This window comes from Mus caroli, unplaced genomic scaffold, assembly GCF_978045245.1.
Source record: "Mus caroli unplaced genomic scaffold, Mus_caroli_1 scaffold_19, whole genome shotgun sequence".
Lineage (NCBI taxonomy): Eukaryota > Metazoa > Chordata > Mammalia > Rodentia > Muridae > Mus > Mus caroli.
Genome location: NW_028227274.1, coordinates 35,149,886 through 35,163,220, shown reverse-complemented (window position 1 = coordinate 35,163,220; position 13,335 = coordinate 35,149,886). Strand labels below are relative to the sequence as shown.

General features: G+C 43.4%; 1 protein-coding gene across 18 annotated transcripts in view; it reads right to left on the bottom strand.

Annotated features, from left to right (window-relative positions):
* LOC110284891 (protocadherin gamma-A4) overlaps positions 1 to 13,335 on the bottom strand; it is a 180,868-nt gene that overhangs the window by 63,659 nt on the left and 103,874 nt on the right. Inside the window, exon 1 of one of the 18 annotated variants that reach the window (XM_021150865.3) lies at positions 10,075 to 13,017. The exons of the other annotated variants lie outside the window; for them this stretch is intronic. Within the exon in view, the coding sequence (XP_021006524.1) occupies positions 10,075 to 12,498 (2,424 nt within the window). The 5' untranslated portion in view covers positions 12,499 to 13,017. Of the gene's footprint in view, positions 1 to 10,074; positions 13,018 to 13,335 lie in introns of those variants that run through there. 18 annotated transcript variants of the gene reach the window in all.

The window sequence follows — 13,335 nt, the reverse complement described above, 5'->3', positions numbered from 1 at the left end:
TTTTTCTAAAATATGCAAAACCATGAATTTGAGTTTAGTACCTAAAAGAACACACAGGTGTGTGTGTGTGTGTGTGTGTGTGTGTGTGTGTGTGTGAGAGAGAGAGAGAGAGAGAGAGAGAGAGAGAGAGAGAGAGAGAGAGCAAACAACAGTTGTTTAAAAAAAAAAAAAAGGTCTGGACAGGATGGTGCCCCTTTGTAATCTCAGCACCTAGAAAGTGAAGACAAAGGATGGTAAATTTAAGGCCAGCGTGGACTGCATAGCAAGTTCCTTTATCTGTTGTTTTTCTTTAACCCACATTATATCAGTCAAGTAAGTTATAGTCTAAGCAGAATAGCAGAGGCAAAACAACAACAACAACAACAACAAAAACAAAAAACAAAAAAACCCTGAACACCAGGACTAGACTGAAAAGTGGACACTATGACTGAGACACAGGTGGGTTATAGAGAGGTACAGGGCGCTTCTTAGGTCTTATAGACCAACAAGAAAGATAAATCTGGGATAGGTCAGGAAAACATACAAACATACCAAAACATACCAAAACATACCAGCATAGGGCTACAAGAAAGCTTATTTTACTCAGCCTTGTGAGAACCCACCCACCTGTACAGATGACCACAATGGAAGAAACCATCAATTAAGGAAATGGTTACCAAGTGTCCAACCACACAATATCTACCCTTGGCCGTTTCTCGGAATTTCAACCTGGACATACTCTTGATTGCTCTTAAATCCACTCTCTAGACGTTTACGTCTGAGTATATGCTACCTTCAGCCATCTAGTTGCTCAATTTGAACACCTGATGAGATGTTTGAGTGAGAACGGCCTCATAGGCTCATATATTTGAATGCTTGGTTCCTAGGTAGTGGAACTGTTTGGGAAGGATTGGGAGGTGTGGCCTCATTGGAGGAGGTGTGGCCTTGTTAAAGGAGTTGTGTCACTGGGGGGTGGGCTTTGAGATTGCAAAAGCCCACAGTGGGGCCAGTGGGTCCTTCTGCCGGCCACCTCTGGCAGATCAGGATGTATGTAAGGTCTCAGCTACTTCACCATGCCTGCCTGCCGCCATGATCCCTGCCATGGTTACCATGTACTGACTCTCTGAAACTGTAAGTAAGCCTCAATTAAATACTTTCTCTTATAAGTTATTTTGGACATGATATCTCCTCACAGCTACAGAACAGTAACTAAGACACCTGAGCATCACTCTAATCCCCTTTTATCCATTGTGTATATTGAACCAAGAATATGTTATTGAGGATCTACCACTAGCCAGTCAACACCATTTCAGACACCGAAGAATACAGTAATACACAAAACGGTCCCTGCCCTTGTGGAGTTCATAACTACCTGTTCCAACATTGCTTCATTGAATCTACTTTCTAAACACTACCTTCCCAATCCACTCTTGAAAGAAAGAAAGAAAGAAAGAAAGAAAGAAAGAAAGAAAGAAAGGAAGGAAGGAAGGAAGGAAGGAAGGAAGGAAGGAAGGAAGAAAGAAAGAAAGAAAGAAAGAAAGAAAGAAAGAAAGAAAGAAAGAAAGAAAGAAAGAAAGAAAGAAAGAAAGAAATCTTTATCTGAGACAGAGTTCTCTGTGTAGCCCTGGCTATTCTGAAACTCAGTCTGTAGACCAGGCTGGCCTGTAACTCACAGATCCTCCTGCCTCTGCCTCCCAAGTGCTGGGATTAAAGGTGTGCACCACCACTGCCCAGCTTACGCTCACTCATTTATTTTTATGTCCTCTGCACATCCCTTTTCATATCACTTCATGTGTGTGATGTATGTGTGTGTGCACGCATGCGCATGTGTAGGCATGTATGCTGCACATGTAAAGATCAGAAGACTTTTGGAAGTCTCTTCTCACCTTCTGTTTTGTTTAGGCAAGTATCCCTTTTGTTTTGGCTACTGTGTACTTCAGGCTAGCTGACCCTCAGTCTTTCAGGCCATCCCCCTCTCTTGGCCTCCAGTCCCTCTGCAGGAGTGATTACAGGTCCGGCCTCTTATGTCAGTTTCTGAGTTTGAACTTGGATCATCACATTTGTCTGGCTACAGCTTTTCCCCCTGAGCCACCTCCTTTGCCCTCCAGCATTATCTCTTACTAGTAGGCCATTTTTTTTCTATGAGCCTCCCAGAGTCTACTTATGATCCTCATAGATCACATGTCCACACAAGAAGCAGAATCATCTTTATGTTTTGAATCATATTTTCTCACTGTCTTATTTTAAAACCATTTAATAATATCCAAATATGAAAGAACTTTAAGAAATTGAGAATCTTTGATAAGATTTACAAGGCTCTGTCTAGCCTATTGGTCTCCCCTCCTGCTCCATGTCCAGGATCCCTAACTCTTCTCCTGTGTGTTTTTTTTTTAAAGATTCATTTATTGTTATATCTAAGTACACGGTAGCTGTCTTCAGACACACCAGAAGAGGGCACCAGATCTCATTACAGATGGTTGTAAGCCACCATGTGGTTGCTGGGATTTGAACTCAGGACCTTCGGATTAGCAGTCAGTGCTCTTAACCACTGAGCCATCTCTCCAGCCCCTTCATGCTACTTGAAGCCTCAATAAATCCTACTAGGCCCTCAGACCTCGCTCTAAGCCACTCCAGGACCCTTTCTGACCTTGAGAATAGGTTTGGCTTCATGATAAGATTGCTGTTTGTGGCCAAGGGTGGTAGTGCATGCCTTTAATCCCAGCACTACGGAGGCAGAGGCAGGCAGATTTCTGAGTTCAAGTCCAGCCTGGTCTACAGAGTGAGTTCCAGGACAGCCAGGGCTATACAGAGAAACCCTGTCTTGAAAAAAACCAATATATATTGCTGCTTGTGTATTTCTACTTGACAGCATTTATCACACATGTCAAATCCTTGCAAAAGAATGGCACCTACTGAGTCATGAACCATGTTGTCTACGTTCTTGCATCCTTGTCACTTGAGACAAGTGTTTCAGAGTCAATAAGTATGTATAGTATAAATGAATTAATAAACTATCCACTGCTAGACTTGGGTAGACACCAAGGTTAACTGCTTCTGGGTGGGATCTTCCAGCCTGCACACTACAGGGATCAAAGCCTAGCTTTGTGCAGGGATAGTTTAGGCTTACATAGTATAGTATGAGGACACAGCACTCTTCACTACTTGTTTGTCAAGGCACATAAAATGCATGTGCAGCATTCCCAGACACACAGGATTGCATGCCTGGAACTCCTGAACTCCTGACCGTGAGAGGATGATGCCGAAGGATCCGAACTTCCTCACTTCAAAGCCAGCTTGGTTGGGCTACATAGCAAATTCAAGGGCAGCCTGGACTGCCTTAAAACAACCATAACAACAAAAATGGTAATTTTCTATAAACTAGAAACAAGAAAAAAAGAATATAAATTAAAATACAATACCAATTATAGTAAGAAGAAACCACATATTTAGACAGCTTAATGGAAGATATAAAACACAGAACCTTTCATCTTAGTAAAGAAATGGATACAACATAGATATTCATCATCTGGTGGATAACAAATAGATGGTGCCTATGCTATTCAAACACAAAGGATGGAATCTTGTCATTTGTGACAGCATGGATGGATCTGGAAATAATCGTGTTAAGTGAAATAAGCTATAGAGAAAATGACAAGCGCCACATTGTCTTACTCATATTTGTATCTAAAGTAGACAATATCACATGGGTTAAGAGCAGAATTGTGTCAGGCATGGTGGTGGCTCACACCTTTAATCCCAGCACTCTGCGAGACAGAGGCAAAGAGATCTCAGTGAGTTCAAGGCCAGCCTGGTCTATATAGCAAGTTCCAGACTAGTCAGGGATACACAGTGAAATCTTGCTTCAGGAAAGGTGTAGGGTTTGTATTTACCAGAGACAGAGGAAGACGGATCAGTGATAACTAAATAGTAGTGAGACAGCAGCCAGAAGTTTGTATTTCCAGAGACAGAGGAAGACGGATCACTGATAACTCAATAGTAGTGAGACAACAGCCAGAAGTTTGGTGCTACCATTCCACAGTAGGGAAACAACCGCTAACAATAATATAATGTATCCGAAACTAGAAGAAAGGACCGAGTTTGCATTTATGTACTTTACCTCGGTTAGTTCTCTAAAGACAACTACTTCTTCCCCCTCCCTTTCTGTTACATTTTAGGTTATAGCTTTACATCTTTCCAACTTACAGGCAGTAAAATACTTATATAACATATCAGGGAGGTTTATTTGCAAGTGTTAAGTCTATAATTTTTAATAGTTTGTAAAGTACTAACTAGTTCAGTGAAATGCCAAGAGAGAAATGATAACTGAAAAATTACCAAAAGAAAGGATATTTGAGGAGATAGATACATTTGACGGGATTTGAATATCTTACAATGTGAATATATCAACAATCACACAACTCCCTTAATATTGTTCAAATTAATTGTTCAAATTTTGTTACAATATATTATTTAAAAATAAAAATTAAACGTGCTGGAGAAATGGCTTAGTAGTTAAGAGCACTGGATGCTCCTCAGGGGACTTTGGTTTGCTCCTTTGGTTCCCAGCATCCACACAGTGGCTTACAACCATCTGTAACTCCAGTCACAGGGGATCTAATGTCCTCTTCTGGCCTCCATGGGTGGCAGGCACACACATGGTGTGCAGAAATACATGCAAGCTCTCACGTACACACATAAAAAATATAAATCATTTTAAAAAGTTAAGAAGCCCTCATTAGTAAAAGTTATAAAATAAAGCTGAGATAATTTTACAAGTTTTAATTAAACAAATATATACCATGTTCATGGATTAGCAAATCTCAGTATTGTTAAAAGTCTCCCACCATCACAGAAGAGATATGGTTCAGGACTCTTCCACCAGAAAGCCCTGCAGGCTTTTTGCACTTGGGAGTTCATAAGATGACTTTAATTATTTGGAAATATAAGACCAAGAACTGTTAAAAATAATATTTGCAAGGAATAAAAATGTCAGCAGACATTACCTACCTAACTTTAACACTTACTAAAAAGCTATAATAATTCAGAAAATACAGTATGGGTAAGGAAATAGAGAAATAGATCAACAAATGGAAGTAGTCACACTTATCAGTGAAATAATTTTCAACAAACGGTGCCAAAACAACTTACCAGAAATAGAAGAACATGACCAATATGTGTTGCTGGAAAATACAGGAAAGATCCCTGATCCATAATTCAGTGAATAACATCTTATACAACAAGGAAAAGTCTATTTTATTGATTAGCTTTGTTTTTTTTTTTGTTTGTTGAGATGAAGTTTCACACTGTGGCCCAGGCTGGCCTGGAATTTACTACCAGAACCTCCAACTAATGATGATCCTCCTGTCTCAGCCTCCTGAATGTTGGAATTCTAGGCATGGTAAAAAATAAAATCTGTTTAAAATAGAGTAAATAAAATGGAGCAGTAATTGTTAAATTAACCCCTCTTTTCAATGGACGTACTCAGTCTCTTTACTAGTAAACTACTAGAAGCCAAGTTTGGCATGTTCAGGGCGCACATACTTGTTGACATGCTTGTTCTTTCTTGGTTGCCATTCTTTAGTAGATCCCACAGGTAGGAATTAGCACTCAGGTTAAAGATGCTAAACTATTCGATTTGTTTAACTCTCTTTGGAGATCCAAACCCAAGTCACAGTTTATTACGGAATCAACACAACACAGACCTACTCTGGAATTCATGACAGTAAGAAAACCTGTAATTAGTAATCGGACAATTTTTAATACATCTTTCTACTAATATTATTTTACTTTTGATTTACCAGATTTCCCCTTTCATACTTTCCAGAGTCTGTATTTTGCCAGCACTCAGGAAGTATGAGTTTGAGGCCAGACTGGTCTACATAGTGAGTTCCAGGACAACCAGGGCTATGTAGAGAGGCCCTGTCTTGAAACTTAAACAAACAAACAACCCAAGTCCCCCCAAACCAGAGTTTGCATTTTATGTACTTTACCTCCGTTAGTTCTTTAAAGGTAACTACTTCCCCCCACTCCCTTTCTAATACATTTTAGGTTATAGCTTTACATCTTTCCAACTTACAGGCAGTAAGATATATAACAGGGGAGTTTATTTGCAAGTGTTGAGTCTGTTATTTTTAAGAGTTTGTAAAGTACCAGTTCGGTGAACTACCAAGATCACACCAGGATCCATTTGTACATCCACCTAATTTCAAGGAATAGGCTCAAAGTCACTTAAACACAATTTGCATTATTTTAATTCCACAAGCCTCAAACAGGTAACAGGAAGAGAAGATCTTACCAGAGGGCAATGCAACAGACATGAATAGGGAAGTATAAAGCAGCCAGATTTGTAATCCATTTCGAAAAACAAGATTCAGCATGAAAAGCAATCTCGAGTACTTGTTAGAAGACACTTGTCAGGGGGATGATAATTTTTGGAGTCTAACAACTTCCATGTGGCTTATTCTTAAATTTATTTAAATGATTGGCAAACTTTATCAGCCTGATATTTTTCTTTAGTTATGTGCATTTGTTTGTGTAATTGCCAATGAGTGCAGGAACTCTTAGAGGCCAAAAGAGGGCGCCAGATCCCCTAGGCTGTGAGTCAGCAGATCTGAGGGCAGGGAAATGATCTCCCAGCTTGTGCAACTGCAGTATCTGCCCTCAACCGCTGAGTCATCATCTCTCCAGCCCCAGGCTGTCTTTGTGTAGTGAGAATTTTCTCAGATAGAAAAGACCATGTATCATGATAAACCGGTTTTGAGTATGGATCTTTCATGGTTCACTGACTAAGAATTGCCCCCATATATATACCAACACAATCTGAATGGCAAGGTAAAGCTACTAAATATAAAGTGTAAATATAATGTGTAAAATATGTAACCAAATTACCGTGGACCATCTGTTCCTATTCCTATCATGCCTGACCGTGGCATGCTTGCCATGTCAAGTTTCTCACCACAAGCTTTCAGCCTTTTTGCCAGAATTGTTCTTCCCTGAGATTGCTAGAAAGAGTCCATGCTGAGAAAAATCTGCATTTGACTGAACTTAAGCTTCACTGAGAGGCTCTTGCCCTGAGGGATGAACCTGCTTCCCAGCAATCAGAATGTCAGTCACCCCACCCCCACCCAGGGTCCCTCAGTGAGATTTCAATTGAGTCGTTTTTGTTTCAAGACAGGGTTTCTCTGTGTGGCCCTGGCTGTCCTGGAACTCACTCTGTAGACCAGGCTGGCCTCGAACTCAGAAATCCGCCCGCCTCTGCCTCCCGAGTGCTGGGATTAAAGGCGTGCGCCACCACTGCCTGGTTCGATTGAGTCTTGAGGAGCAGAGTTTTCAAGAAGAAATTTCTTTTGACCCAGAGTTCACAGGAGCCACAAATTGCTGATAGGACTGTGGCATTTTAGATCAATAGTCACCCTAAAGTTAACACCTGGGGCCGTGTGAACGGAAGGCATCCTTAACACTTCAGAACCAGCACAAACAGCACAGCCAGGAAAGATGATACATAAATACAGACTGAGACAATCACCAGATAGAAATTAAGATAGCATCGGAACGCAATTTTACCTAGTGGTCTCTGAGATATGGCAATATTCACCAAGGATGTTAGCCAAGACAGGGTATGTCACAAAAGTGGCTAAGGGGGACAGCTCTCCATCATCAACAAAGTCTCTCACAGGAGCCTGCTGGCAACTCCTTGTGAGAAAGACATAAACTCCACATATCTTGGGCTTGTTGGGCTACAGACTGAATTCCACCTGACCAATAGAAGGTCAGGCAGGTTTAAAGTCAGCATCCACCACTATCACCTTGGGGACTGGGTAGCTAGGCTCAGGAACTCCAATTCTCTGTGCTCTCACTGACACATAGGACCACAGAACTAGGGTCTTCTGGTCGATGGTCAGTAGTAGGAGACATTACCAGTGGGACTCAAACTGGGATAAGAGGCTCTGGCTTGAGCAGAGAGCTAACCTCAGCCAGGCAGGCCAAGTAAGAGGCTTGATAGAAAACAGACTGCTGTTCTTAGCACCGATCCGATGTATTGTGTGACATTTCCACTAACGACGATACACTGCCCTGCTTTTCTTAGTATTAATTACAGAACACTGCACATAGTACATTCTATTTACAGCTTAAAGTAAATAAAAAGTGTGTGTTATTTATTTATTTTTATTCAGTACTATGGATTGAAGCTAGCTAGCTAGGACCTTGCACGTAGAAGACAAGAGATTTGCACTGGGCTACCCCTCAGGCCTCTCTGGACCTTTTGTTTTGAGATGGGGTTTCACTAAGATTGACTTTGAACTTGCTATCAGCCTGCCTGAGCCTCCTGGGTTCCTGGGATCAGGATTATAGGTCTCTACTACCAGCCCTGGCGAAAATATTTCTTTTTTCTCCTTCTTTTTTCCTTCTCTTTCTTCTTTTCTTCTTCTCCTTCTCCTTCTTTTCTGCTCTTGGGTGTCAAGATGCATTAGGTGACATTTGAATCTTGTTTTATTTTGGGGTCATTTTGTTTAGTTGTTTTGATTACTTGTTTTGTTTTGTTTTGTTTTGTTTTGTTTTGTTTTGTTTTTCGAGACAGGGTTTCTCTGTATAGCCATGGCTGTCCTGGAACTCATTTTGTAGACCAGGCTGGCCTCGAACTCAGAAATCCGCCTGCCTCTGCCTACTACTGAGTGCTGGGATTAAAGGCGTGCGCCACCACACCCTTGATTACTTTTCATTCTCTAAGTAACACTAATCTCTTTTATAAATTTGGATTCTAATTATTATGGTTTTTAAATATATAGACAACACATACATAGAAAAAGCAAGTTCTAAACAAATAATTAGGACCTGTACTTTTCAGAAAAAAAAATGTTTGTAAAAAGAAAATTGTTGTGAAGGGAAAATATACTACTGAAAAGTTTCTTCAAAACAAAATACATTTTCAAAACATTTGAATTTTAAAGATATTTCCTCAAGGAATTCTGCACTATGTAAACGGCAAATTACTCATTCTTGTGCTAAGAATCTGGATATTTTATATATCATTGGTGCAGGTTAAAATGGGTAGAAGAAATGTTTGGCTTTATTCTTATATACGTATTGTACTACTGAAATGTGTAGCTGATAAAATTCTATTATAGTCCTTCCTCATTGCAACACAGATTATAGATCTGGGAAAATTTTCAAGTGTGTAAGAAATAAAATTCATCATACGTAGAAGTCAAACAGTTTTAAAACATGACAACATTTCTTACACTAAGAAAGTCTAAGCGCAGAGCTGAAGAGATGCATCGGAGTTCATACCACCTGCTGGGAATCATAAACACTGGGAGCTTGGATCTCAGCTGCCTTGAAACTGGCCAGGGGGTCCCACAAGGAACTGTAACCCCCGCTCCACACCGACACCCCCCACACCCACACAGATCAGGGACAGGAGCACTCCTGAGGCTTGCGGACCTCCTGGGGTCGGGAAAAACCTCGCCTCAAAGGAATGGGCAGAGAGTGATAGAGAGTAGCAAGGTCCCTCATCCCGTTGAGGGATGGGGATTGGGTCTGGGGATGTAGCTCAGCATGCACAGATCTTGGTTCAACGCCCAGAAAGGGCATGGGTTAAAAACCAATAGCAACTGCACTTTCCATTAAATTCTGTTTCTTCCCTCTAGTGGAATTTGGGTTCCCTAAGGCTCCACTGGGGGTTGAATCCAGGATCTCTTTTCCATATGTGCTAGGCAAGCGCTCTACCCTGAGCTCCAAGTTACACCCACAACTCCAGTATTCTTAACAGATAAAATGGCACGAGGTAATCATAACCGATACAAAGATGCTTCATGGCCTAAAAGAATTAAAAGTTAAACAAGCATTATCCTTGACGAACTAAGCTACCGAATTATAGGGTACAGAGTAACGTAAAGTAGAAATTGTTTCTACATTATGTAATAGTTGCATATAACAACAGGAGTATGTATCTTTAAAACCAAACAAGGTGACTAAGTTGTTGTTTGTGTCTGCCGTGAATATACAGATGTGTTCACAACTGCGTTATCAGTTCCAAATACCCGTGACTCATCCATGCTAGGATGATAGTTTGCTCCAAGCTCAGAATAGACTCACCTGATTTAATGCATGATTGTCTTTAGAAAAAACCGAATCACCCGATGGTAAAAGAGGCTCGGTTTTCTCGCAGCTCTCCTGGCTGATGAGCGTGTCTGCATAGTTGGGCTGCGGGAAAATCAAGTGACTCTTTCGGGAGCCCGCAGTGAGCGAGACCTCGTGCGAATAAGTCTGCAAGAAAGCTTGCACTCCGTCTACGCCCACAAAGTGAGAGGCTGCAACGTCAGCCAATCCGGGTCCCCCAGCCCGGAGCAGGCGCAGTGAGTGCCAGCGCCGCAGCCTGAGCGCCAGCAGCACCAGAACAAAGACCAGGAAGACGGTGGAGACAGCCGCTACGGCCACCACCAGATAGAGAGTGAGCCCTGAGGTTTCCGAGCTGGAAGGAGATTCTAGATTGTCTAGATCCGCCAGGACGTCGGGGATGCTGTCGGCGATCGCCACAGTGAGCGTGACAGTGGCGGAGAGAGGAGGCTGGCCGTGGTCCTGCACAGACACTACGAGGTTCTGCTTGAGAGCATCTCTGTCCATCAGGGCCCGAGCCGTGCTTACTTCGCCCGTGTGCAGCCCCACGGAGAAGAGCCCTGGCTCGCTGGCCTTTAGCAGACGGTAGGACAGCCAGGCGTTCTGTCCTGAGTCTCTGTCCACTGCCACCACCTTCGTCACCAGATAGCCAGGCTCTGCTGAGCGGGGTGCTAGCTCCACTCCAGTAGAACCGTCGGTAGGGAGAGTGGGGTACAAGATTTCGGGGGCGTTGTCATTCTGATCCAGCACGAACAAGCTCAGTGACACGTTGCTGCTGAGTGGCGGGTCCCCGCTGTCACGCGCCATCACTTGCAGCTGTAGGTCTGGGAACTGCTCGTAGTCAAAGGAGTGCAGTGCGTACAGGACACCAGTGTCCGAGTTGATGGAAACGTAAGAGGAAAGGGGCACGCCCTGGTGGGTGTCCTCAGCTAGGGAGTAAGTGACTTGGGCATTTTTGTCACTGTCGGGGTCGTGGGCGGTCACGGATGCGATAGAGGCCCCTCTAGGGTTATTCTCTGGGATGTAGGCCCAGTATGAGGCCTGAAGGAAAACGGGCGGGTTATCGTTTGTGTCTGCTATGTCCAGCGCGAGGTGAGTTTCGGTTGTCAGGGGCGGACTTCCCCTGTCAGTGGCGGTCACTGTGATGTTGTAACTAGGAACCTCTTCTCGGTCTAGGACTGCATCTGTGACTAATCTATAATAGTTTCCGTAAGATTTTTCTAACTTAAAGGGCAGATTCTCTTGGATGGAACAGATTACCTGTCCATTTTCCCCAGAATCTTGGTCATTTACGTTTAAAAGTGCTATTAATGTCCCTTGGGGAGAGTTTTCTGGGACAGAGTTGGTGAGGGACGTGATGGCTACTTCAGGGGCATTGTCGTTCACGTCCAGAACTGTGACCAGGACCTTGGCCCGTGCAGAATATCCCGCGTTATCTGTAGCTTGCACCTCCATCTCGTAGAACCCCGATTCTTCATGATTCAGCTCCCCTATTGTCGATATTGTCCCCAAGTTACTGTCTAGCTTGAAAACTTTCGCTGCCTTGTCGTCCACGTACCGGAAGGAATAGATCACTTCCGCATTGGCGCCTTCGTCCGGGTCGGTGGCGTTGACCAGCAGCAGCTGAGTGCCCACAGCCACGTTCTCCCGCACGCTCACGCGGTACTCGGACCGAGCAAACGCAGGTGCGTTGTCGTTGGCATCCACAACCATCACGCGGATGCGCGCTGTGCCAGTGCGAACTGGGTCTCCCGCGTCGGAAGCGGTGAGGACTAGGAGATGAGAGGCCTTTTCCTCCCGGTCCAGCGAGCTCTCCAGCACTAATTCTGGGTACTTGTTACCATCAGCTCCGTTCTGCACCTCCAGCGAGAAGTGAGCATTCGGGCTGAGCTGGTAGCTCTGAAGAGAGTTCTTCCCTATATCTGGATCCCAAGCATGGGGAAGAGGGAACCGCATCCCAGCGGCGGCGTTTTCGCTCGTTTTTATTTCTAATTCACTTTCACGGAAGTAGGGAGCGTTATCGTTAATGTCCCTCACTTCTATTTCTACTCCGTAAATTTTCCCTATATCTTCCATCAGAATCTCTAGATTTAACTGACACTTGATGGACCCCATACACAGCTCCTCCCGGTCTATCCTGCCCGCGGTGACCAGGCTGCCGCTTCGAGGGTTTAGAGCGAAAAGTTGAGCCCTACCTCTGGAGACGATGCGGACCCCTCGCTCCGCCAGCTCGCGGGGCTCCAGCCCCAGATCCTTGGAGATGTTGCCCACCCTAGATCCTTTCTCCAGCTCCTCGGGAACCGAATAGCGTATCTGGGTGGATCCAGCTTTCCACAGCATCCCGAGGAGGACTCCCAGGAAGACCAGCCCTTTGTAGTCCTCCCGCCATTGCATGGGGATCATCACCAACTGAGGATTATTTCCAATTCTGCCTCTGATCACCTGAACCAGAATCCGCTTTTGAAGCCTTGGAGCACGACAGTTAGGAGGTGGGACGAGTTCCTCCAGGCCAGTTTGCTCCTAGAGGGATTTTGTCTCAGTCTGTCCGCATTGTGCTTTAGACGCATGCAAAGCAAACAGGGCTTCCCTGCTTTTCCTTCCCCGTGGTGAACAGCGGCGCTCAGAGTCCGAACCAATTACTGCACAGTCGTGAACTCCGGGAGAGGATTTTTGGTCTGTGAACCTTAAATAGCTCCACCTACTGTTCTTCAAATGGAGATGGAAACAGAAAACTCAACAGTACTGGGCAGTTCAGTGAGCATTCCGTAACACCCCCCCTCACCCCGCACACAAATTCACTTCCTTGAATTATTTTCAGTAGCTGTTTGTGTTTTCCTATATTTTCCAGTAAGACAAAAATTTCAATAGATTTCTTGAAAATTCCTAAAGGGAAGAACTATTGTAACAAGTTGGAATTTATTACTGAAAGAAACAAAATTTCACTATCATATGGAAACCAAACATGAGAACTGTTATAATGCATATTATTAGATTCATATGTGAATCTAATCAACCAATGAAGATTATGGAGACCTTTAGAGTAAGTGGAAAGATTCCAACTTGCATTAACTGGAACTGGAGATTCTACTGTACAGTTATACAGATCTATTGTATTGCAAAAGGGACATTTGGTGTTGAGAAAGACTTAGTAAAGGAAAATTAGTAACCTGAGGAGTACTGTAAACTTTCCTTCTCCTGGGTAATTTTGAAAACTGAGAACTCCTGGCCATACATTTAGAA